Below are 25954 nucleotides of genomic sequence, written 5' to 3' on the forward strand. Positions count from 1 at the left end.
TTTTAATCAGGTAAGATTTAGTCATTTGGTAAATGGTTACGAAGGCTACGCGCTATGAAGTAGCAATGCTTTATAGTTAAATTTGGATGAATCCATAACCCCCCCTTAGGTTTTATCAGGGTTATCAAATTTGACCATTCAGGATCTGTCCAAAAAAGACAGTTCTGATAGTTTCCAGTTCCATACATCCATGCAAAACAATAATGACAACCCATACAGGAGGGGTTATATTCATTTTAATTAATTCAGCTAGCTACAAAATGTCAACCACGTCACAGACTGACAGGATACAGAGGGAGTTTTTAATATTACATGCATTGAGGACACCAGTCTCACAGTTTAACCTATGTGTCATTCAGGTAAGGTATTTATTTGTCTTCTTATACAGACTATTCAACATCGTAGCAATTTGGTGTGCATAGCTCTAAAGTACAGAAGCAACAAAAACCCTTTTTTTTTTGTCATGGATTATTTTCTTTTTCTTTTTTTTTAAACCAGTAACAAACCACACAGGGAAAGTAAACTAACAGGATACAGTCTTCTTATAAAAGTAAGATCTCTCAGAAATATGCATCTTTGCTTTACATTGCAAATGTTTGTTTATTTATTTTTTTCTCAGAGCATCCAAAACCTATGATACAGAAAACAACTAGTCTCCACCATTCAGCACTTCAGTCATTATCTTTTCCAGGCTGCATAATCATTTAGAAAACAGGTCATTTTTGCAGAACCACCACTTTTGTCATGTCTGTTACAGTTCTTCTTTCGGTCATGTTGCATTATGTTACATCGATGGTCACAGTCTGTAAATATATATTGACAGAAAGAGAGCACTATTGCAAACTTGCAGGAATATGGAACGTTCAACTGTGTCCTAATACTGAGCATGCTTTGTCAATTTTTGCTACTGCCATGATTTTTTTTTATATTTTTAAGACAAGTTTTATTTATAAGACTCTAAAATCTACTATTCATCATGCATAATGCACAATTCACACCACTTGGAATGCAATGTCTATTACAGCTACAGAATCTAGTTGCACTTTGTCTAAACAGTAACTGATTATGTTTGTGATGAGGAAAATGAACCAAGGAAGGATACTGTAAGTGCTTTTGTATCATCATCATATAATTAATCATCTTTTACCCATTCATCATTTGCCATGACAACATCAAAATAAGGAGCATGACAGTAGCCTAATGAAATGACACAGTTTTACTAAGACGATACTGAGATACTGAAAAGGAAAGACAGTTTGTAGAGCATTCCTATTATATATTTCATCCAGTAAAGAGATTTATATCATATATAATATATATGTATACATATATAAGTGTGTGTATATGTATACATATATACACATACATATATAGGTGACAAAAAAAGAATAAAAACTTCACAAGTGAGCTAGAGCCATCGAGCCAGCACTATATACAACCTTTGGAAAGAATGATACAGAGTATAAGAAATCATTTTACGAGGACTATCATTGAAAAAGCCGACAGACAGCACACAGAACAACATTTACAATGTAGGGGTGATATGTGCATGTGTGCAAACCTAGAAGGTAAATACCAAGATAAAAGCATGTTTGCGCCTTTTGACAAACTGCATGGTTAGTAAAAGCAGGCATTTCAGACGCTTAACCGCTGCCAAGCATCTTTGTGGCCCTCTGGTTAGCTTCATCAATCCTGGTCTTGTTGGACTCAGCCTGAGAGACAACAACAACAAAAAAGAAAATCCAAGTTATTACAGCATTTTGTTTTGTACTTTGCATTGTGCCCCCCATACAAGTACGCAGTGTTAAATCTGACTTAGTAGACTTATTGCCAAGCATAAAATACTGCCTATCCAATACGCAATATAATAGTTTACAGTAACAGTAGCAAATGTGACCTCTTGAACATTGGGTGATTTAAAATTTTCCTAGCTGATCCTAGGCTCACTATTATATATATATAAAACGTAAATAATACCATCAGTTAAGGTTGTTTGCAAGCTAGCTAATGTGTAGATTTAACAAAAATTCCCTAGCCAAGTTGACTAGCAAGCTAACTAAGTTATTAGACTAATAATAAAAAATTGTGTCATTAAAACTAGTAACCAAGATCGCTAATCACCTAGCTAACATTAGGGGTTACAGTGGTAGCAACTAAATGTTCCAACATTCCTATTTTCACCCAGGTGCAAATAGCATGTGACCGTATAAATGCATTTCCTTTTGTTAAAATCATAAACGAATATATATTAGTAATGTGATGCATTTTGTAACTTTTATAGACAGACGCATGATAAAACTTCACTTCCTCTAAAAATCGGAATGTTCTACTGGGACCTACCTTGTCCATGATCCTGTCAATTTGGCGATTCTGAGTATCAATCTCATTACCCATGTCAAGGGCCATGTGGCGCAGGTTACCAATGATGCCTCCCACCTGCTCCAAGTTCTCATCCATCTCATTTTCCCGGGCATCATCTGTTACCCTGAACAGACAATCACATACAGGACAGGACATGAGTACATTATAGGAGTATTTCATGGCTCTAGGCTCCCCGATTCAAATTTGAGCTTGGGTTAGGTCTTTCGCATGTTCTCCCCATGTCAAAGTGGGTTTCTTCTGGGTGCTCTGGTTCCCTCCTACATCGCCAAGACATGCCAGTAGGTGGATTGGTGACTCTAAATTGTCCATAGGCATGAATGAGTGTGCATAAGTGTGTGTGGGATGGACTGGCGTCCCACCCTGGGTATGTCCCCGTCAACGCTGACCAGGATAAAGTGGTTACTGAAGATGAATGAGTACTTGTTCTGAGCATGCACACTATTATTTACTCACAGCAGACTAAGTTAGCCTCACCCCTAGCTATATACAGTATATCAACTGGCCTTATCAAAGCTGTCTCAGCGGTATAGCTGTCTTAACCATCCCTGTGTGCCCCCTCTGGACAAATCCAGTTCTCATCCAAAGTAGCCTCACCTGCGGATGAAACCTCCGCTGATGGCCATCTGTTCCCGCTCATCAACCACACGGGCAGGCTGGCTGTTCACGACACCATCCTGGTTGTTGCCCCAGGCCTTGCTGCCTCCACTCTTCATTCTGCATGAATCATGAAGAACATAAGCGCCAAGGTGGCCTGAGAGCCTCCATATGACCAGTGTTTCCACCCACACACAGTAGCAACAGTGGACAAATGCTGGACTAACAGGCAGGCAGTAACAGGCATAACCAAATCAGTTCTAGCTGAAATGTTAGGCCTTGCTGACATATAACATACATGGCTTGTTGGCTAAAACACATACCTTTGTTTAACAGATGAAAAAACAAGGGGAAACTAGCTAGCAACAGAAATCTGGGACTCAGAGGTCATCAGTGCATTACTTCTTGTTGGACTGCTTCCCCTTCCCAGTGATAATGGCTTGTTTCCCTATCTCTAATTATAACAAATAACAAAGAAGACAGGCCATGGCAGACAGACAACACAGAATAACAGGACTGCCACACTGTCAGAGACAAGTGCAAACAACTGCAAAAGAAAAGAAACTGGAGGGACGAGAACCCATTCCTAGGCCACCATTTTAATTTGGGCTTCACTGGTAAAATGTTTTCGCCTTGTTTACAGTAGTGATATTTATGGTTGGTGATTATTATAACGTTGACCATTTTAGCTCGGCATATAACAGGGAACGAACTAATTATATTAAGTTTTGTCTCTACGGTATGATTAGTATAGTATTAGATGCCACAAATCCTTCAGAAAATTTACATTGATTGAGAATGATCAAATTTAGATTACCTAAACTTTGTTTACTCTCGTTCTGTTCCATCCGTTATATGAACATCTGTCATCCTCCTAAAGTGCAATCTAGTTTAGCATCGTTTGTCTAAAATGAGCCAGAACATTTATCTCTGGGATTGTTCACATGGATAAATACTGTTATCAGGGATCCAGATCTTGAAGCTAAGCTGAGACAAAGCTAGACTGCCCACTGCAGTGTTATTTATATTCTCCACCATCTAACTATCTTGGCAGTGTGTTTAGCTTTATTTAATGTTGCAGGCTAGTGGATGCTTTAACTGCTTTAACACACTGCATGTGATACTTATAAATGCTAAACAGTATGTAATCAGTAGCAATATACTGCATGTCATGTAAAATCTGAAAATCAAAATGTGATGTTGAAATATATGACCCAAACATGCTTTTTTAACCCCTGTCTGATAGTCATAACCAATAATTTGAAGGAAATTGGCCGTTTTGAGGAATTTAACAAAGATTTCTTCTTAGGACTGATATATCACAGGTATGATATATCTAACATCTAAGCTATAACTAACTTTAGGATGCTTTATATCACACTGCTAAACAAAGCAGGTGAATCCATCTCAAGGTTGGAGCTTGTTTACTAATTGCTTAATGTTTTAGTAAGGTTGAAATTTGTTCAAGCTAATTGCGATATTAAATACTAATTCACTGGGACTTGTATGGCAGATGCTCCACATAAGCCAAAGCTTTGTAACAGTCAGAGGTAAAGCTATTACTTCAAGTTTTATTTGCTTGGATATTCTTTTATTTGACTTATACAACCAAAGGCATTGCTAACAGTGGCCAATATAATCAAATTAAAGCAGACATCACCGTAGCCCTCTCTGCCTGACCTAGATCTGTCCTGCTCTCCCCTTGGGGGTAACCAGTGAAAACATGGCTCTCTCCACCGCACATGCTATCTCACAGTCTTTTGATCAGTCGTCTTCTTCTTTCCTTACCACTCCTGTATTAAATCCTAATGTAGACCTGCTTAGTGTTGTGTTAATTGATGTGCTTAATGAGAAACAATATGTGTTAATCTTCAGCATTGTGAGTGTCATTATGTATCATTGTTTAACAGGTTTAACAGGCAGCATTAATATCAAGATTAATATCATTAATAGCAAGAGTTGCATCAACATGCATTTGGCATTCAGGGACATGCTGTTTCAGTCATTCAAGCCAGTGGCATTGATGGATGTGCTGTCAAAGTTGCATGGAAGGTAGTTTATTACTTTGGTAAGCTTATGATGTTTAATGAATTTGTTCTTTTTATAATAAATTAAAGCAAGGCTGAACTTTTTAAAAAATTGCCATGATTGATTTGTGATTGAAAAATTAGCTCACCAAAAGCTCACCAAAATGACTATAGTGTCCGATTTGACACACACACTAAAAAATTTATTCCTACATTAATAATTCAACTTTGGCACATCCATACAGTTTTTATGGTGGATCCTTTGACAATTCAAACTCTAAAGTTTTCTAAAGGACCATCCTATTCATCTTTGCATGCGGTTCTCAGAGCAGTTTCTACTTTAGGATCAGTGCAGCATGCCTTACTTCGTATATCTGATGGAGAGTCGCTCTCTCATAGAGGACTCAGAGCCAAGTCTGCAGGGCAGCTGTATGTGTGTGTGAGAGTGTGTGTGCTCGACCAATGGCTCATGCTTGTTGTTTCCTTTGGGGCAGGTCGTGATGAAGAGCGTGGGTTGTGAGTTTGGCTACTGCTGGCTATAGGGCTACTAGACTCCTAGGGTGTATTATTTTATGTTCTAATATTTTTAGGCAGGCAGGCAGGCAGGCAAGCAGCACCTACTTGTTACATGGACAGGAGCAAAGACCACAGAATTTTCCTAGATCGTTCAAATTCTTTTCTGCATCCTTCATGTCCTTATTGATTTGGTCCATCCCTTCTTCGATGCGCTCCAGTTGTTCTGATTAAACAACAAGCAATTTATCCCCCACAGAACGAAGCACGTCAGAAGAAGACAGGGAGGAAAGAAAGAAAAGAGGAAAGAGAGGACAAAGAAGAGAAGACAGAAAGAAAAAAAAAACTTCAGACAGTCACTGTGACAAAAGGAAAACAAAGGAGGAAAAAAACGGACGCCACCACATACGCAAAAGACCCCTCCGTCACATGGTCAGTACCTACTTGTTACACGGACATATGAAAAGGCCACAGCATTTCCCTAAATCTTTTAAATTTTTCTCGGCCTCCTTCATGTCTTGGTTGATATGGTTCATGCCATCTTCAACACGATCGAGTTGTTCTGGTCAGGACAAAGGGATGACAGCAGTGGAATGAATTTTATTGTTTTTTTATTTTTTTGGAGAAATGAACACTATCAAGCTGGATGTGGCTTATCTAGAGGGGACAGCATGCATTTGAGTGGATCTACTGACAGCAAAACGATACCTACACTTGAAAACCTTCCATATATATATATAAGATATTTCCTTCTAAAATTAAATGGGTTTGAGAACAAAAAAATTGACCACTTCATAATGGGAGGGTCCACAGAATATTGAAACAGATCCCTGAGGTCAAAAGCAGTAACAGTGACAAGAGCCCAGCAGCATTTCAAAGCTCTTTTGATTTTAATTAAACCTCAGGAAAGAACTCTCTCACCCCAGCCCAAGGCTATAGCATGCTGAGTCAGAGTCTGCGAGTCTCACTAAAACAGTGTGTGTAAATCACAGTTTATTTGTCTGGGTGGGGGTAAGGCATGAACATGGCGGAGGTGGCTGCGTGATCAGTGGGGATGCAGTCTGGCACTGTTAGATATGTTGTTAGGGGAGAAAAAGAAAGGCAGACTGTGGATGGGTCTGGAAAGAAGAAAGCCCAGCACCATCATCAGATTTGTAGAATCCCTGGCTTTGAAGCCATATTTATTGGTTTCTAGCATGTAGGCATATTCAGAGAAATCTCAGACAATTTACAGTGCACAAAACCTGGTCTTTTTTCCTAAATGTAACCATTATTAACCTCAAACTTTAAACATTTGCAATGGTGAGAATGTAATGGTTTTAGTGGCAATGAAATTTACTGAATTACAATTTGCCTTTCGTTACATCAAATAATTCCAATTTCCTTGAAATGTCCCAAGCTCATGTTTTTTTAATCAGGGCTCGAGGCAAAGTCACTGGACATTGGTTGGCACTGTGGATTCATTTTCTGATATCGTATGCCACATAATCACATTACATAGCATGTTTTTGACACGTGTAACCAGGGATTATACAAAAAAAGATATTAGTGTTTAATGGGAAAGAGTGATGTTTGTCATCACCAGCTAAATCGATCGTTTTTTTCCCCACACAGAGAAAGAAACTCATTCTTCTTTACATTTAAAATTTTCTCTACTGATGGTACAGTTTTAAACTGACCAGATGTAAAATACAAAAGACAGTTAATTGAGAGTCTCAGTGGCCACACTTTTTTCTGTTTAGTGTGCATCTTGAAGTAAAGAGGCACAAAAGGTTGGAAGGACAGAAAAATAAAGGATAAGGAAAGATTCAGAAAGATGTTAGTTGAAAGGAAAACAGTGAATAAACACCCTAAAACATTAAAAAAAAAAATCGAACTATTGATTGGTTCTTTAAGTCATCAATTTGATTCATCATCTGCGAATCAGTTAGATTACTTAATATTACTTAATGTTACTTAATACCTGGTATACATTTACAATGAGAAATACAGATTCTATGTAAGTAATCATGTTTTAGCAAATCATGCTTTCATTATCCATCTGTAAAGCATTTAGACTTACCTCCTTGCTCATCCAGCATAACCAAAGTCCTGATACCAGCATCTTTACTCTATGCACCAAGAGGCATGGAGAGGTTGGCGTAGATGATGGTGAAAGAAAGTAGGAAAGAGTGGAAACAAAGATGAGGTACGATCACTAGGAGAAGTTACAGGATTCTTTTATGAGTTGGAGTCAAGGAAAGGTGCAGGATAACGAAATGTCAGGTTACAGGGTTACAGAGTTGTTTTATGAGTTGGACTCAGGGAAAGGTGTAGGATAAATATCAGCAGTTAAGAATGCACAGATACCAAACACACTGCCTTCTTCCTTTCCTCAGATTTAAGCATTTGCGTGATGAATCTTAATTATGTATGGCATGCAACATTGCTTCTGAGAAACCTGTTAGAGAGGCGATAAGGTGATATCTATGGACTGGGTCAGCACTGATTATAGTCCAATTGTTGTAGTTTATTTATCATGGAAACCATTAAAGTTCTTAAATGAATGGCTTAGTGGCATCCTTAAGGAAGGATTAAGGAAGCCTTTAGAATGGATAAATTCCTTCCGTATGAAGTTTGGAGTTCGACTTTTAGGATTCAGGAGCAAAAACGTAAGTGTTGAACCCTTCTGCTTTGGCCAAATAACTGCACTATGAAAATGATGCAGCAAATAGTCACTTCTGGGAATTATAATATCAGGTTAGACTTAATCATCACTAGTGAGAATGACTTAAATCAGATTATCTTCATTCAGAATGTCATTTCTTAGTATTATTATATGATCCAGCTAACTTTTACCACATGTGCAAAAAGCCACAAAGCAGGGAATCTATGCTATAGATGAAAACATGTGAATGTCAATGCACAATGACGCTATACAAATTAGAGCACTGTGGTATCCTTGATTCTTGAACAGGGCACACATGAGTTTTTTTTTACATTACTAGTTCAGTTGTACCCTTTACACTCAGAGACTACGTTGGGATGAGGTTATGAAACACTAAGACACAGACATGGATATATTGAATACTCAGAGTCATTGATTAGCTTTAGTGAAAGTATTGACTTCTGCTGGCCTGTGTATATCTCCCACCTCTCACGTTATTTTTATACACAAGTTATTAAAAAAACCTTCTTCACAAAATCAGGTGTGTTTCTTGGGATGTTTTCGCTCCACTGTTTGGAAGCATCAATTAATGTGCCTGAGCTTAAATCAGAAGAGCGGCTGCGTCAGCATTTGCGGTGGAAGCAGCATCAATGTTTCCTATAATCAAGAGGCTGCATGGTGGCATAAATCAGGCTGAAATGGAGCACGGCAGCCACGCCTGCTTCGGCTAGTAAATGAATCCTGAGGGGTTAATGCGTTAGTGTCAGGGTGTCCTTCCAGCTCTGGAAAACCTGAAATAAGCTGCTGACCGTCTGGACTGTGAGAATGTATCGCACATTTTGCAGCCTAGTTTATCTAGGTCTTGTCAATAACGGAATAATTATTTGCTGCGAGCCAGAATGTCTCCATATTCAGTCAGTCTTGTCCTCCATCACCTACGGTTTGTCCTTACTCCTTACCGTTCCTTACTTTAGAGGCCATGTATTATAAAAGAGTATTATGGACACTGATTATAAACATGACCTTGAGATATATGCCACTGGAGTCTCTCTCTCTCTCTCTTGTCCATCTCCTTTCTCCGTCTCGCCCAACTGTCATCCTGTCTAGCCTTGTTAAGAAAGACTAAACTTGCTCCTGGCCACAAAGTCCATCTGTCAGTTGAGCTCAGCAGGCAGCAGACAGAAATGCAACAGAGACCACACAACCCAACTGATATACCACAACAATTCTTATTCAAATATCAGTTTTGATTCCCATCTTGTAATTCATCCCCCCCCCACACACAAAATACTACAATTTCACTATTACTCAAATAATTTTCTTTAACATGTCTAACAAAGAATTGTTCTAGTCAGGGCTAGTTAATGCAGTCTCAGTCTCTAACATTGTTCTTTTGTTTTTCATTTCATTTCATTATTAAAGATAGCATTTTTTGTATTAACGTATTGCTTTAAAATTGTATTGACCACATTTCATTCTCCTTAATGGATAGCATACTATATATAGTTGTTATATAGAATACACTATATGCAGTATACATGGCTTACCTCTTCCACGAGCTGCAGCATACGACGAGTGCTTTCCAGTGACTGTAGAAAGAGAGACAAAACATTATAAACAGAAGAAAGATAGAAGATAAAGATCTTTAAGACCTTATATATGTGGGAGAAGCATGGTAGAGAACAGATGTACATGGTAATTAATGATTGAGCAGTTATTATTATTGACAGCACTAAGTTACTGAAATTCTTCTTTTTTTACTCTCACTCTATTATATACAACATATATCAAAATAATCAATGCTAAACTCTGTGCCATTACTGCTTGTTCATTTCCTATTGAACATCTAAAGGCCTTCACAGTCATACTTGAATACATGTCTGTATGAAAGGCATCATGTGAGTATTTGAACTCTTTTACCATCATATCACATTTGTTGTTTGAAGGCTCATATACAGTATAGATTTCCCTATCTGAGAGGGTTCCTGGCTTTAGGAACCTAACAACTCCTACATTTCCAACCATGCTGAAAAAAATAATTCTTAGAATTTTCACTTAAGTGAAATATGTGAGTTCCAGCTCAAGTGTCAGGGGGTAGTGTAACACACCTGGATGACAGTGCTATCCACCCGCTTCAGGATGCATGAGCTCACAGATGCCCATGATTGGCTAGTTTTGCTGTGATTGGTACGGGAGAAAGAGTATGTCACCCTGCCCTCACTGAGCACATGGCCCATTTTGCTTTCTTGGACTCCTTGCCTTGGATGGCTGTGGGATTTGAACTGTGGGATTACTCTCCAAATGAGAGGGCAAACGCTTCTCTGTAGTTCCACATTATTACTATATGTAAAAGCTACATATGTATATTGAGAGTGTAGGAGCTTTGGTAGCATTTGTACCTGGTTAGCATTCATTCCAACCTCATCACCCTAGTTCATTTGAATTGGTATAAATTTCTCATGAGATAAGGCTTTGCTCCTCACATTGCTCATAAATACGGCACATGAATTTTAGCAAATGGAGGCAGAAATGTCTACAATGTCTACATTTTACCCAGCTTCTCCCCCTGTAGCAAGATGGCAAACAGCCTGAAGCATTCTAGTGGCAAAGGAAAGAACTGCCACGTCAGCTACATATGCAAAAACTACAAAAGTTCGCCTCGCCACACAATTACCATCAAGGCGCAACTCTAACGACCACTGAAATGAGTCATAACTGAACCCCCGCATGACTGAAATGAGTATTCATTACACAATTCTAATGAATGCTGAAAATACTCCTTCCACCATTTTATATACTGATAACCTAATGAACCAAACAGCAGAACAGACATTAATGCAAAGTAATTTAAAATCTGGCGCTCATCCTCACCTCATCGGCCAGCTGGTCGGCACGCTGCTGCATGTCCGAGAGCTCATTGCGCATATCTGCGTCATCTGCCATGGCTGCTGGGGTGGAGTCGGTGGAGCTGACCTCCAACTGGGAAGTGTAGGTCCTACAGGGAGATGGGGAGAGCTGGAAGAAAATAGGACAGAGAGTGAAGAGATACGAGTTAGACTATTTACATCGCAGGACTGTTTGAAATTAATCATTTCAAGAAGCTCCTACATAACAGTACATTATTTAACCATGCAGGTCTCCTAAATAGTGGCGAGGGTTGGGAGAGGATTTGTGTCAGGCTGGGTCAGATTTAAAGGGTTCCTCAGATCCATTTCCATCGAAGATTTATCCTCCTTCACAGCATTCGCAATTGCAGAGGTCAGCTGGATTTATAGTCGCAGTAAAGCCATTTCATTTACACAGGCTATTTTAAATGTCATCAATAAACACCTCGGGGAAAAAAAAAAAGACTGGTTCCTTATACAATTACTTTGCCAGTTCCATAACCTAGTGGCTCTGTGTTATGTATTGGAGTTTTTAGGGAATTGTATAATGATGAAGCAGCAGAGACTTGTATAACAATGAAGGCAGAGCAACCTTTATGAGTGGGAATGTAACAAGCATCTTCATGTCTGTTGAACTCAGCCTATAAAAATTCAACCCCAAGGAGTTTGGTGTACCATCACTTTTTTCTCTTCTCATGCACATTACTAGATAGCTATGTACTTTCTCTGCTGACAGCCAGCAGGATCCCCAGGGTGCTGGAAGAACATTTTGGTGGAAACAAAAAATGTTTCTCCTTTTTTTGCTCCCAAAGAAAACTATCACACTTAAAAATATTCTAATTATACAGTTAGCAGTACAGGAACGAACGTATGATATGTGATGTTCAGCAGTCAAATATGAGTAGCGGCTATAGAGTTCACACATATTCAGATGTTGCATTTACAATTAAAATTCAATTAGGCCTGAGCAGACATTAAAGGTGCTATAAAATCTGAACATGCCCTCTATTCATTACATGAACCGAACTTGAGCAATTAGATTTAATGTGGCAGCCTGACCTTATACTGCAATGGAAAATGGAGGATAGAATCTCAGAGACACTGAAACCTACTTCATCATGGACTTCACCTTTAGTGAATGACAAAGGCACCAAGTCAGTATACAAAACCTCTTAATCGATGGCGGAGCAGAAAATTGATGTGGATTTCTTTCTTTTATCACATTATTTATCTGGTTTGTGTGTTAATGGTTAGTGTCTAAAATGATCTCTAGAAATTTACCCAGCAAAATGCTAATGAGCGAGCCACATTCACCACCAACAGCCTGGCAAACGAGGACACGTTAAAACAAATATCAGCCGAAAGCAGCCATAAAATAACCAGAGAATCCAGGCAGTACCTGGGTTGAGCATTATCTTCATGCAATGGAGGGAATTTCTGAAGTAAAACAAAATGAAGTCCCATGGCACTTGACAGCTGGCAGAGATGATCAATATTAAGTCTAAACCCAGTACTAACACTAAGCTACTTTACTGTCCGTCCTTTCCTTTTCCTTCACTCTTTACAAGCTCATGTGGTTTGGATATGTAACTCCGCAATAAGGAGTTCATAAAAGTCCATTCCTCAACATTTGTAATAGATCATAGCAATGCTGATCTCACTTAATGGTATGGATTTCAAATACACACTTTTAGGAGAAAACCCGGAGCTCTTGCTATTAAAAACAATCAAGACCACGCCCACTTAAACATACAATAAATACTATGTCTCCATTAAAGTACTGCAGTGTTTAGGTCCATCTATGCTAAAAATGCCAAACTCCTTTTCTTCTGTTCTGTCCTTCTCCCTTTCATCTGTACCATTATTCTTTAATCCTCCTGCTCCTTTAATGTGCCATTTACTCCATTTCTATCTTTCTGTCTTTCTACCTGCTTTGTGCTTTGCTGAGTAAATAAAAAAAAACCTTTGTGACCAGTAAAATATGCTTCTGACAAAGTAAAAGCTACACACTGATTTCCTCGACTGGTCAAGGTTAACTAAATGGCAGGGCATAGTTACGCAGGACAACAACCACAACAACATAGCAGAGATCCAAACAAGAGAGCATGACTAAAGAGATTACACAATAACAAGGAGAATGCACGTGCCAAAAACAACAGTCATCATAAACCATTAAAGTACTGCACAGCAAAAAAAGACATCTTACCATGTGAAAATATCTTGAATGTAGTCTTATAGTCTAGAAATAGGTTTAATAATCTTATATTTGGTTTCTTATAATCATCTAATAGGAAATGCTAGATCATTTTGACTAGATTCAAGATATTTTAACTTGCTAAGATGTCATTTTTTGCAGTACTATACAAAACAATCAACAATCAGTGGCATCGCTTGCTGGTTGTTGTGTTGCGTAAGCCATTCCAAGTGATAAATTTATCAAATATGTAGAAAAATACTCGTAATAATTTCTTGAAATGAGATTTTGCAATTCTGTCCACCTGCTTAAGTTTGCATTGAGAGAGAGACAGTTCTGTTTGGACTCATATTGTGACTATTGTGACCTCATATCCTGTTTTGACCATATTTCAGTGAAGGTCAGAGAGCCTATGTCCAGAGATAAAACCCCCATCCTGACTCAAAGACCTGATCTCACCCAGAGTGCAGTGATTATTCTCTCTAGAGCACTTTAGAGTGAAAAACAAACGCATAAAAAAAGCATAAAAGGACAGACTTTGTCAGAGTACAGAGTACAGAGCAACGATGCATATTATTACAATTTCTTTAGGTATTGCAACCATTTTTCTACCGGGTTTATTAATCCTGCTTTCACTTGACAGATCACAGTAATGTAACGCATTTATACTCAATCAGCATCACGTCTTGGCTTTATTAGACATGCATTATTTAGCTCTTGTTGTCATCAATATTTCATTACACTGTAAAGGCATTGGTTTGTGAAATGTCCTCAGCAACATAATCAACTATTGCAGTGTAATGAAAAAGATAAAAAAAAAATGGAGTGCCTCATTTCCAGTCCCTGACAGCTGTCATTATTTTCACTTTCTCTATAGTGAACGCAGCTCAGCACTAAAACACCTTACCTCAATTCCCCTTTACAGACAGCTGCATTTAACTGAAACCACTATCAGAAACAATCACATTTGTGCTCATGCAGGCATGATATTAACACCAACACATGGCTTAAGCAAATTGTCCAAATTGTACAGTATATGTGAAAAAAATAACCCTTGAAGACCATGAGGATGCAAGAACATACTAATTATAAAAGCATAGTCATCGATTATAGTGTTCTAATGGCTACAAGTCTTATTATAATATTTCTTGTTAAATATTCAGTTCTGCTATATTTATTATTAATCACCCTTAATAATAATAATAATAATAATAATAATAATAATAATAATAGTAATGCATTTACCCCCTGTAAGCCAATTAAAAAATGCTTACTTTCTAGACCAAATCAAAATAAAGCTGTTTCCTTCAGATGCCACAATGTCTGAGACATTAAAGACAGATGAGCATCCTTTGAGCCCAATTTATCAAGTATCTTCAGTTTTAAATTCTTCAGAGGAAAGCGTGATAATGAGCTAGCCAGATCTTTCAATGCTTTACACGATGAAGGCTCTGTATTAAACATAAGATGTCACGTTGATGTTCAGTAGCTTTTGTCTGTTGTGTTAAATATAAAGGGCTGCTACAGCCTATAGGTAACTCTCAGGACAGTGTGTAAGGGACAACTTTGCTAACTATGTACCGAGAAACATGTATGTATTAATGTGTCATGTTCACTTCAGCATAGATCCCTTGGGTAGAACATTTTTGGATTAGTTGTGGCAATGGTAGACATGTTAAAAAAAAAAAAGTCATCTGTGAAGTAATTACTCACCAGATGACTTGTTATTTCTTGCTTGGGTCATTTTCTTGATCACTACTTTTCTTTTTACTCAAATAAACTATTACCACAGTAGCAGCACTTTGTTTTGTAATCTTTCCACCACTGCATGTAGTGCTTGAAATTAAATTCATATGAGAAACTGCAAGCTTTTCCCCCCCAAAAAAATTGGGAGAGGTGTGAAAATTTGGAACGCCTTCTTACACAGGCCTAATCAGAACAGCTTGTCTTTGCGCCAGTCTGGCTGCCATTTTGTTTTCGCAGCCTCCGTCTCTCCTGTAGCTGTTCTAATAGCAGTTCTGTTCCCTGAAAGGGGAATAAACTTAACGCATTCAACCTTGAATTTTAGAGTTAGGGAAATAGACCAGTTCTGTACCATTATCTTTGAAATCTGGTCAAGGTATCAGGATTCTGGATATGCTAGATATAGGGATTTCTTAGTTTTTCACTTCTTGCCATTCATTATTCTCTCAGTGATGTATCCACATTCTTGAGGAGTGCCTGTGCCACAAGAATAACCTGACAGTAAGCATGTATCCAAACCATTTTTGTTTTATAGCTGTAATGTCATGGCTTGATGGGTTAAGGCTCTGTGTTACTGATCAGATGGGTGCCGGTTTAAGCCCTAGCACTGCTGAGGTGCCACTGTTGGATCCTTGAGCAAGGCCCTTAACCCTATCTGCTCCAGGGATACTATATCATGTCTGACCCCTGCTTCCTAACAAGCTGGGATATGTGAAGAAAAGAATTTCACTGTGCTGTGACAAGTAAAGCGTTCTTCTTCAAAAGCTGTTTATTTTACATACGCCACTTGCAAGCCTAACACCCCACATGTAATTTTAAAGTACAAAGTTAAGTGCTTTGTACTTGAAATGCCACTGAACTATAAGTAATGCAATATAGCCTTTTAATGAGCTAAATTAGGGAATGTGTTTATGTGTAACATACTGCATCAACAGAAGCCCACAGCACCAGAAAAAAAAAGCCAAATAAAATGCAGAAACCATGAAAAAAAATTGTGCAAAGGTAGGCATTACTCTCTAGTCCCTATAGAACAATGCTGTGAGCTTATATTGCTGATAGTGCCATGCTACTAATTTAAATGATATTTCTTTTTACTGCTCAGTATAATTAAACTATATTTATAATCATCAGGCAAGACAATGCATTTATTTCTGTGGAAACACAATAGGAAGCCTTGGAATGATAAAGGTACAATGGTATTTATGGCCGGAGCACTTTCCCTGTGCCCACTGCTGAAGGCTGGTGATATAATGAGAATCTTTATGCCTTTGCAGTTGATCTAACACGGGTCTGTTTCACGTGCCCATCTGTGATCCTCCTGCAGTCAAAGCGCCAGAATCCACTGCAGCACTGAAACCCCTCCCAACCCCGACACCCGGCAGTCTACCTGCAGTCTCTCCACACACTGAGCCAGACTTATGATGTTCGTCCCTAATAGGACGGATTCATTACCAGCGCACACGCATGAACCCTTTCAGTCCTAGCGTCCATTGTAATCACTGTCACGTGATTCACAGATTTTCCTTCATCATAATGCACAAATTATTTTTTTATGTAAAAGAATACAAATACCAATGGAAAAGTTCTAGCAACGTTGCGACTACTGAAAAAAACAAAACAAAGTCCACTGCAGCAGATATGAGCAGAAAAAAATGGAAAAGGTGGATATGAAAAAAAGCCAAAATATGAAAAATAATAAACATGAAAAAAGAGAAAAAAATAAATAAATGACAAAAATGTGAAAAATATAGATGTGGGGAAAAAAATAACAAACATATGAACATTATATATAAAAAAAAAAACTGGACGGAAAGGTTTAAAAAGCAAACTCTTATTCTTCACTCTTCCCTTACTTCTCCCTGCTCCTTGAAGTCATTTCCAGAAATATTGGCACACTTCATAAAAATAACCAAAAATCGACATGGTAAACTGCGATGAGTGATATTTAGAGCTTTATGCTATATATTTAAACACAGCATATATTTAACATATATTTAAATATATTTATAACATATTTAAAATATATAGCTTATATTTAAAACTTTTTTTAAGTATTGGCACACACAGCTAATATTCGTTGAAGCCTCATCCTGTAATGTCTACACTTGTAGATGGATCTTGGACCAGTTTTCTATGTAGAACATTTCAAGCTCGTGTGATTCTTGGGTTTGCACATGTGGACTGCCCTCTGTAATTCACACCACAGTTCAAATCTGGGGTTGAGACTGAGTTGGCTGTTGCAAAACATTGATTTTGTGTTCCTGCAACATATTTGTATTGATCTGGCTGAACATGCTGACGGTGTTCATGACCACAACACATGCAGTTCTAATGACGTTTGGTGCAACCTTTCCAAACGACTTGAACCTTAACGACAGTAATCAAATTAGCTGTGCATTTTGGTTTAAATGTAAATGTTATGAAACAATTGAACATTTTTAAATGGTTATTTATTGTGCTTGATGGTATTAACTGTTTATGCGGTTAAACAAAGTTCTTGTTACTGATTTTTTTTTTTTTAGAGAAAATCTACACAGTTTCTTTGATTGCTTAAGTGGAAAATTTTTAAATACTTCACCTAATGTTTATTTTGTGCAATCACTTTTGCCCTTTCTCTTTAGGATGCCAAAACAGATCAATTGTATTTTATGACAGGCAATTAGCACTGCAAGACTTGACCAGAAGGCACCAAATCTTCTTGTTAAATAGGTTAAGCCTGTTTAAAATGAAGCTTTCTCATTATTTTATTGCACGGTGCCGTGCCAATAAGCAAAGCAAATGGCAGAAGGCAGAATTCCTGATCTGTATGTGCTACATCCTCATCATCAATCAGCCTCATCTACAAAATGAGCATCTTCTGTGTTTTACCATTTTCAGTTGCTCATCAGAGATCTTATATACAAGCAGTGTATTTGTTGCATGTGCACCTGTTTATACGTATTATTATTATTATTATTATTATTATTATTATAATACAGTGTTTCACATTTGCATCTCAAAAACCAAGCTGCGAGTCTGACAATGAAGATCATGGCCCTGACTATATGCACCGAGAAGAAAGGTAGAGCTGAGGAGCTTTTAAGCTTTAAAGCTGAAAGCAGCAGGTCTTGGCATCAGCGAGTGATAAATATTTAAAGAGCAGCAAAAAAGAGACATTAAAAAGCAATTAGGGAGCCAAAAGCCAGAACGTATGAACAATACCTTCCCTTAGGTTCTATTATATAAGATTAATTATAAGAATAATTATAAGAATTATAAGAAAAAAACACCGCAAACAGCTTCTACTCCAAGAAAACACCCTTTTTTGGAACAAATGTAACGGGAACAAGCTTGGCGTTTGTGCTTCTGTGATGAATAATAGTCCTACTTCACAGTCACTTAAATTGTCACATTCAAATCAATGCATATTATATTCAGAAAAATAATCTAGGATTGAAAATCTGATTCTACAGCAAATATAGATTCCAAACGTATGAATGTTATAAAAGAAAGAGCAAAATATTTTCCATCATACGTACTCTATATCATTTTCTCTTATTAAAGAATTTTTGCTGGAGTGATTGATAAGAAGTGAAATGTAAAGACTATAAATGGGTAAGACTGAACGTGTGCAGCTAACAGACGCCTAACGTGCACATTGAGAAAGGGATTAATGTGTGGCATTATAATCCCAGATGCTCAGGCTTTAGATTGGCCTGTGACCTGTAACAGAGCTCAGTTAAATGGATTTGCTCTTGCATACAAACATGAACTTATGACCTGCAGGCATGTGCTGTGAAACCAAAAGACATAAATTCCCGATATTTTTTTAAAATGTTCTTTTTAAATAGCATCGGATGACCCCCTGGTTCCAATCCCACCCCAATCCCCTGCACCCTCTTCAGCCATTATTTATGAGAAAGACTAATCATTCTGGGCATCTTGTCTTTTTTCCCTTCAGTGTTCTTTAACTGACCTCTTACATCCATCCATCCTCTCTAATCTGTCCATTCTCAGGAGACTGTGTGTCAGATAGCTCTCAAACTGCTTTGGGGAAGCTGTTTATTTTACAATATGTTTTTTTAATGCTTCCATAAAGCAGTAGATCATGTTTATCTATCATTTGCTATATGCTTTCATGAAAAAGCAGATTCCTTCAGTCTCATTCAGTCCCCTGTGCACGACACTTGCAATTCCTCTGGCCTTCATCATTTTCAACATTTAAATGTCTTTTTTTTTTGAGTCATTGTTTTTTGTGAACGTGCCATTTATTGGTGTGGTGGTCATTTAAAATCTCATATTATATTTGTCCACACTTTGGATATTTTCTCTTTGTGCTCTCTGTAAGCTAACCAATAATCTCAGCAGCATCATTGAAGAAAAAGGAAAAAAAGAGCAGACGAGGAAACGATTATTCAGACCCCCTCGGCTACTGTAAGTGCAGCCAGAGGATTGTGCAGCAGGAGACAGGCATCACTAATAAATAAGAGGGTGGGGGAAGATATATATGGCAACACCACCCAGTGCATTGCAGCTGTTCCAACATGACAAATACAGCAGCAGGGATCTACCATTTAAAAGATCTAATACAGCCTCAAGGAACAGGTCTAAAAACAACTTGGAGCACTTAACCCTTAACCTTATAGACAGTCAATATGTTTTTAGAAGATGTAAATCACTCCCATATTACTTGAGATCATTACTATGGCTGTCTAGACTGTTTCTACACAAAATACAAAATTAATTAAACCATATTTACAACCTTGACAACCTTGTATAAAACTAGTTTTTCAAATTTCTTTTACCTCTATACTTTACTTTACTGAAACTGTGTAAGTTTAGTATAATTTTGGACAACATTCAATATTTTAGGCTTAAGTGTTAACAATTTTCGTTCACACACTGAAAGAATATGTGTGTGTGTGTATATATATATATATAGATAATCCATTTACTTTTTAATATAAGCCATATTTAGAAAGGGTCTAAGTCTTGACAAGCAATATTAAGCAAAAAAAATCACAATAAATAAATAAATAAACAACATTAGATATGTCTGTAAATAATTTATGCATGAAAGATGGAAGGGTAAAGAAAAAGAAGCATATCTCCTTCTTCACAGACTGACGGAGAGCTACATCTTTCAATCTGGCAAACCGCTATCACAACAGGATTAGAGCTAAAGCTGTTATGATGATACGATGTGATAATAACTCCTTACAAAAGTAAACATTTCTGAGGGAATCTGACAGTCATGCATTACAGAAAAGAGATCTGTTATTATTATTATTATTATTATTACTATTATTATTATTATTATTATTATTTGCTCCCCACCCCCACTGACCCCACCCCCTGTATAGGAGTATTGAGAGTATTCTTTCTCATGAAATAAATGATCTCAAATGACATTCACTATGTAACGTAGTCGAGACGTTTACTACATAACAGAACGGAGTCAAGACTTATTGAATCAGCAGGCTGTAATCTGAAACTGTAAGGGCAGATTCAGATCGTAAGGTCGTGATTTCAAACCCCAGCACTGCCGAGCTGCCACTGCTGGGGCCTTGAGCAAGGCCCTTAACCCTCAACTGCTCAGGTGTACAAATGAGATAAATGAAAGTCACTCTGGATAAGAGCATCTGCCAAATGCCATAAATATAATGTTTTAACTAATGATGCCTTATTTTGCTCTATTGATCCACTAATTGTAAAGTCCAACAACATGAATCATGATGTGCCTTTACAGCATCACTCTGTATGAAAGAGCTGTGTAACAACACATATATTACGATTATAAAGGGATTCTTTCGGTGTCATTGAATAGCCTTATGTACTGCACAGCATATATGTTTAATGTTAACGTTCAATTAAATTGTTAACATTTGTAACAGGCAGCTGATATAAAGGCCTACAAAACTGCCTACACATTTCTCAGGCCAGACTAAAACTGGATTAAAACTGGGTTTTATACATGTATAAGGAAAACTCCCCATTAAGTTGCTACGAGGCCAGATATCGTTTTGTGAACTCATATTTTTGTGATGTCATATTCCCTCGACTCTGACGCATCGCCATGAGGCACAAACTAAACAACTGTATCCCAAAACACAATATTCACTTTACTACCTAGTCCATATAAATGCACTCCATATAGTCAGGAATTCACACATTCCACATATTCACGTGTTAATTATATGCTACACAGTGCAAAATGGGACTAGTGGAGTTGGTCTGTACGTACAGACAAAACACTCTTATCAGAAGTTAGGCTAAATAGCATAATTTTAACCTTTTACTCTAATTATATTTTTAAATGTGTTCACATTTTGCATGCTATTCCAGGAATATTTGGCTGTCAATCATATTAACCCTTTCATGCACAGTGTCCAATAGTTATGGACAGTCAATTTAAGGGTGTTTTTTTGGAAAAAAAATCTTTTTTAAATCACCTCCAAATCACTAGAGACCATTACAGCAGTTTAAAATAAATAATTATCTTGATTTCTGTCCTGTCTCAGTGCAGCATGGCTCTGATATATATTTACAGACTTTCCACACAAAATCCTATATAAAGAAAAGAATAACTTTAAAGTGCCATACTCCAATGAATTCCTTAGCTTTTTTCTTTATTCTATCTTTTTTCCTGCAAAAGCTAGATAGGTTATTTTTTACCTCTGAAATCAGGCACAATCCCAAACTGTGTAAATGTCATACATGTAAATATTATTATTATTATTTTTTTTGAGGGGGGAGGTCCAAAAAATGATATTCTCCAGGTATGATATATCTGAATGATAAATAATGATGATGATGCATAAATAATATATATACATATGGACAATCCATTTGCTTTTTATTATGAGACATTTGGAAAAAGAATCTGGATGTTTATAAAAAAAAAAAAAGAAATTGCACGAAAGGGTTAAAAAAAAGGCCATAAAATGCAGTCAGTGCATCAGCACTCGTCCATGTCTATCAACAAATGGTTGCATCTTGACAACATGGCCTGTTATTAATGCAAAGCAGTGGCATGGTGTGAATACTGGTGCAGGTTGGTGAACGTGGTCGGCGTCGTGAGTCACCATTTCAGAGAGAAGCAGCAGCAGAAACAGCAGCAGCAGCAGAAGCAGCAGCAGGAACAGAAACAGCAGCGCTGCAGTCCAACAGCCGCATTAACCAGTCGTGCCCTGATCAAGCCCACCTGCCTCTCACAAAAGCACAACCACAAGCACACAATGTAGGCCTGCACTGCACAATAGACGCCTTTCCACAGAGGGTGTCTGGTTTAAAAAAAAAAAAAAAAAGCTTTTATCAATATTTGAGGTCAGTGAGAAGAGCTCTTGGGATTTTCCACCCTCTCTCCCAGAAAGCACGACATGAAGATGTTCTTTTTTTTTCCTCTCTCCTGCGTCACGAGTGTGCAGTGACTAATCAGAGGTAGGATGATGGCGTACACATCAAATGGCTCAACTAGAAACACTAAAACACAACAACAGCAGTAACACTCTACACATTAAAACAAAGGATGAATTGATTCAGAAGAACCAGGCACGGGATAGAGACAGATGTGCGTGCAGCAGCCCCGCATGTCTGCTCCTGTTTAACGAGCTTTAATGCTGATTATGACTGTGTCACCCAGAGCCACGGTTCAAATAAATAAATAATAATAATAATAACACTAAAATACTGCGTTAGAACGTGAACACCAGCGATCCCGCAGATGCGCCGTCAGTGCGGGTCTCTCCCCTCTCCGCCCCCGCACACCAGGCCCCGCCCATCACCCACCGACCGTCACTGAGAAGACGCGGGCGGTAATTAGTGCCCCTGTCACGTAAATACACACAGGATGTGCCTGTTTCTTTCCTTCTTTCTTTCCTTCTTTCTTTCTTTTGGGGAAATAACAATAGGAGACAACAAACGCGTCCAGCGCTTCCACTAATGTCTGATGCGTGATCACGTCTTTCCTTCTTGTCCACAACACCCCGTCTCTCTCTCTCTCTCTCTGTCTTTCATGTTATGTCGCAGTTTATCACGCCATCTGACGCCAGTTCCCCCCCTTTTCCGTGATCTCCGCGATCATAAATGCTATATATGTATATATTTATATAGCTATTATTATGATTTTTTCGACGTCACGCCACTTTGTTAATAACATTCTTCTCCTTTTTTACTGAAGTCTGAGCAATAATTTGGCTAAAACCAAAGGCACATATGCGGTGCGTAAAAACCCCGCAGCAAGGCGTGTGTTTAAATACGACGTGTTTACTCGGCGAGCAGATAAACACCACCTCTCTCAGGTTACTGTAAAGCCATGATGTTCGACTGAAGAGAGATGATTATTATTATTATTATTACTGATGGTCAAACCGACCATGTAGAAATCTAGAGGAATATATATATAAGCAGGGGAAAAAAAATCTTACCCTTGTACCAGAAAAAGGTGCACTTCGTTTCGACGTTGTAATGTATAAAGTATAATGTATAATGTATAGTCTATAATGTATAATGTGTAAGTATAGTGTATAATCCAGCTAACTCTTATTCAGGTTCAGGAAGCAGAGGGAACAGGCTTCAGTGTTCAGAGCGCTGTCGCTGTCCATGGTGCTGAAGCGCAGAATCCGCCCACACCGTGCGCACCGGCCCGCGGCATCCAGCACTCAAACCCCTCACAGCACCATCATGATCACATCCCATCCACCTTTCTGATCACAGCACTAACACTGACCACTGATACACATGAGCTCAATGCTTGAAAACACGATCAATCTGCAATCAGGTTCACACACTGAAAGAATTCTATAGCATCCTAAAAATGTACACTTTCTCTCTCTCTCTCTTTCTCTCTCTCTCTCTCTCTGTTTTCCACATTGTCCCCCAGTCCTGAAAGGAATAGACTCTTACCTGATGATGTGCGCTGTTCAGCAGCTGACCGCTTTGAAGCCCGCTCCTGCTGGCGCTGCGTGGCTTTACTGCAGCTTCTTCTTCAATGGAGACGCGCTCTGCCCGCGCCAAACATGGCCGCCGCTTTGACGTCAGCGCCTTTTAATAGTAGTCTGGCGCGGGGGGGAAGAGGAGGCCAACACCGAAATCAGCGTTTGCACACGCTACAGGGACAACAAAACACGTGAATGAATGAATGAATGAATGAAGGAAAGATTTTTTTTTTTTTTTTTTTGGTTTGAACTGTCAATCATTTTCAACCAAAAGGTTCATAAGAACAAGAAAGCTTAGTGATGTAGTTAGTGGTGGTGCAAGAGCTGCTCCTGTGTCATCATCTCACTGCCACTGCCACTATGGAGCAAAAAAGTGGGATTTTTATTTGTTTGTTTGTTTTGTTTTGTTTGTTTTGTTTGCAGGAGCTAATTTTTTGATTGGGAATAATGATAAATGATCTGTAATCTGAAATCTTTAATCTGTTTTCATGTTCTTCTTGTTTTGTTTTCTTCCAGCATTTAATATATATATTAAATATGTCTGCTTTATATAATAATTCTCCTATGGCCTTCTGAATCTTGAGTTCTGTAAAAGTATTTCAGTATTTTATCATGTCTGAGGCAGCAAATAATAATAATAATAATAATAATAATAATAATAATACTAGGGCTCTGAGTGTTTCTCATATTTCCCAGAAATCTGTTTAAGCACAGCACGTCCCTCGGTATTCCCTGTGTTACTTATGTTGCTTGCCAGCAGGCTCTCCAGTTACTGCTTTAGCTCAAGTTTTGCATGCTGTAATGTAAGATGCAGGGTTTCTACTACAAAATGTCATGTTGATGTTTTACTTTGGTATGACAAAGCTGAAAAATGAGCCACTAATGTTCTCTAATATAAACCCAATTTCCTGTAGTGACCAATCCTCATGAGAAGGAAAAATGGAGTGAATGCACTGGCATCCACTGTCTTGTATTTTCCCTTTCTCTCTCTCTCTCTCTCTCTCTCTCTCTCTCTCACACACACACACACACACTTTCTCTCTCTCTCTCTCTCTCTCTCTCTCTCTCTGTCACTTTCACCACTTTAAAGATATAGAGAAAGATAGAGTGGAAGGATACAAATAACATCTTTCAGTTCTTGCTCGCTTCCCACTGAGCTTTGTCAATCATCTCTGCATCTCTGAAATATTTTTTTACCTGACAGTGAATGTTCAGCTTTAGCTTCTGACAGCCCTTTATTCTGGATAGTACAAAGGCAGAAGGATGCAAACACTTCAACAGCTTACAAAAAAAACAGCAATGACTTGCAAAATTTTGAAATAGGTCAGAAGGTCCTCCTCACACACAGACGCAGTGAATCTGAATGGATACTCATGAGCAAGATTTCTTTATTACATCTTATAAAGCGAGCAAATATTCCCAAAAAGCTGTATTACATTTTAATATGATTGGCATAAAGACACATTTTGGAATGAGAGCAGTGCCATGACTGTGCAAATGTTTTATCCAGAAATATGGTCCTTGTCCACTCCTACGCTCTGAATAATCTGTCTGCTCTGTTACTTATATGATGCTGCAATGTTACTCTTTCTGAATCTTTTATCAGATCTTTAATATGGTTTCTGTTTTTTAATGCTGAATCAGAGACAGCTAGTCCAAATGATGATTTGTATATTATGCATTATTGACTCTGTGTGTGCTTGACTGCTGACCTCTGACCCTGCCCTTACTGCCTGGTTCTTCCTATTTAAATGACAGCGATAGAGGGAAAGAGAGAGAATATCAGAGCGTGAGAGTAAGATGTTAGGAGGGGGTTGCAGGGAGATATTGTACAGGCATGAGTGGGAGATGAGATGAAACAGAGCGAGAGAGAGAGAGAGAGAGAGAGAGAGATTGAGTGGGAGGGAGAGAGTGGGAGGAGGTGTGCAGGCCAGAGAGAAAGGACTGGATGGAGGAGGAGAGCTGTTGAAAAGCAAGAGAGGGAGGGGGCGAGTGTGGTGCTTCTGCAAAAGGACTCTACCCATGACTCAGCAGTCTCCCCCAATAAACATGTC

The 25954-nt window shown here is 38.2% G+C and overlaps 1 protein-coding gene across 2 annotated transcripts; it reads right to left on the reverse strand.

The window, feature by feature from the left end:
- Nucleotides 1-216: 216 nt before the first annotated feature.
- Nucleotides 217-24022, reverse strand: snap25a (synaptosome associated protein 25a). Of its 2 annotated transcripts, none has more exons than XM_026946951.3 (8): nucleotides 23869-24022; nucleotides 11035-11178; nucleotides 9711-9752; nucleotides 7579-7627; nucleotides 5961-6078; nucleotides 2977-3096; nucleotides 2341-2485; nucleotides 217-1712 (listed from the first exon to the last, which is right to left on the reverse strand). In XM_026946951.3, the coding sequence occupies exons 2-8, from the start codon at nucleotides 11104-11106 to the stop codon at nucleotides 1644-1646; spliced, it is 615 nt and encodes a 204-aa protein (XP_026802752.1). In that variant the 5' UTR covers nucleotides 11107-11178; nucleotides 23869-24022; the 3' UTR covers nucleotides 217-1643. The 2 variants fall into 2 exon arrangements, with proteins under 2 accessions (XP_026802752.1, XP_026802750.1); XM_026946949.3 differs by lacking the exon at nucleotides 5961-6078 and adding an exon at nucleotides 5625-5742 and having other exon boundaries at nucleotides 23869-24021.
- Between the last annotated feature and the right edge of the window lie 1932 nt (nucleotides 24023-25954).

The sequence above is a fragment of the Pangasianodon hypophthalmus genome, chromosome 19, assembly GCF_027358585.1.
Source record: "Pangasianodon hypophthalmus isolate fPanHyp1 chromosome 19, fPanHyp1.pri, whole genome shotgun sequence".
NCBI lineage: Eukaryota > Metazoa > Chordata > Actinopteri > Siluriformes > Pangasiidae > Pangasianodon > Pangasianodon hypophthalmus.

Excerpts from the sequence above, each read along its gene's own strand:
- snap25a (XM_026946951.3), bottom strand. The coding sequence starts at position 11,106 with ATGGCAGATGACGCAGATATGCGCAATGAGCTCTCGGACATGCAGCAG. Across the intron at positions 6,079-7,578 it reads TATGCTGGATGAGCAAGGAG|AACAACTCGATCGTGTTGAA; the intron begins GTAAGTCTAAAT and ends TGTCCTGACCAG. Across the intron at positions 1,713-2,340 it reads TTGACAGGATCATGGACAAG|GCTGAGTCCAACAAGACCAG; the intron begins GTAGGTCCCAGT and ends GTTGTCTCTCAG.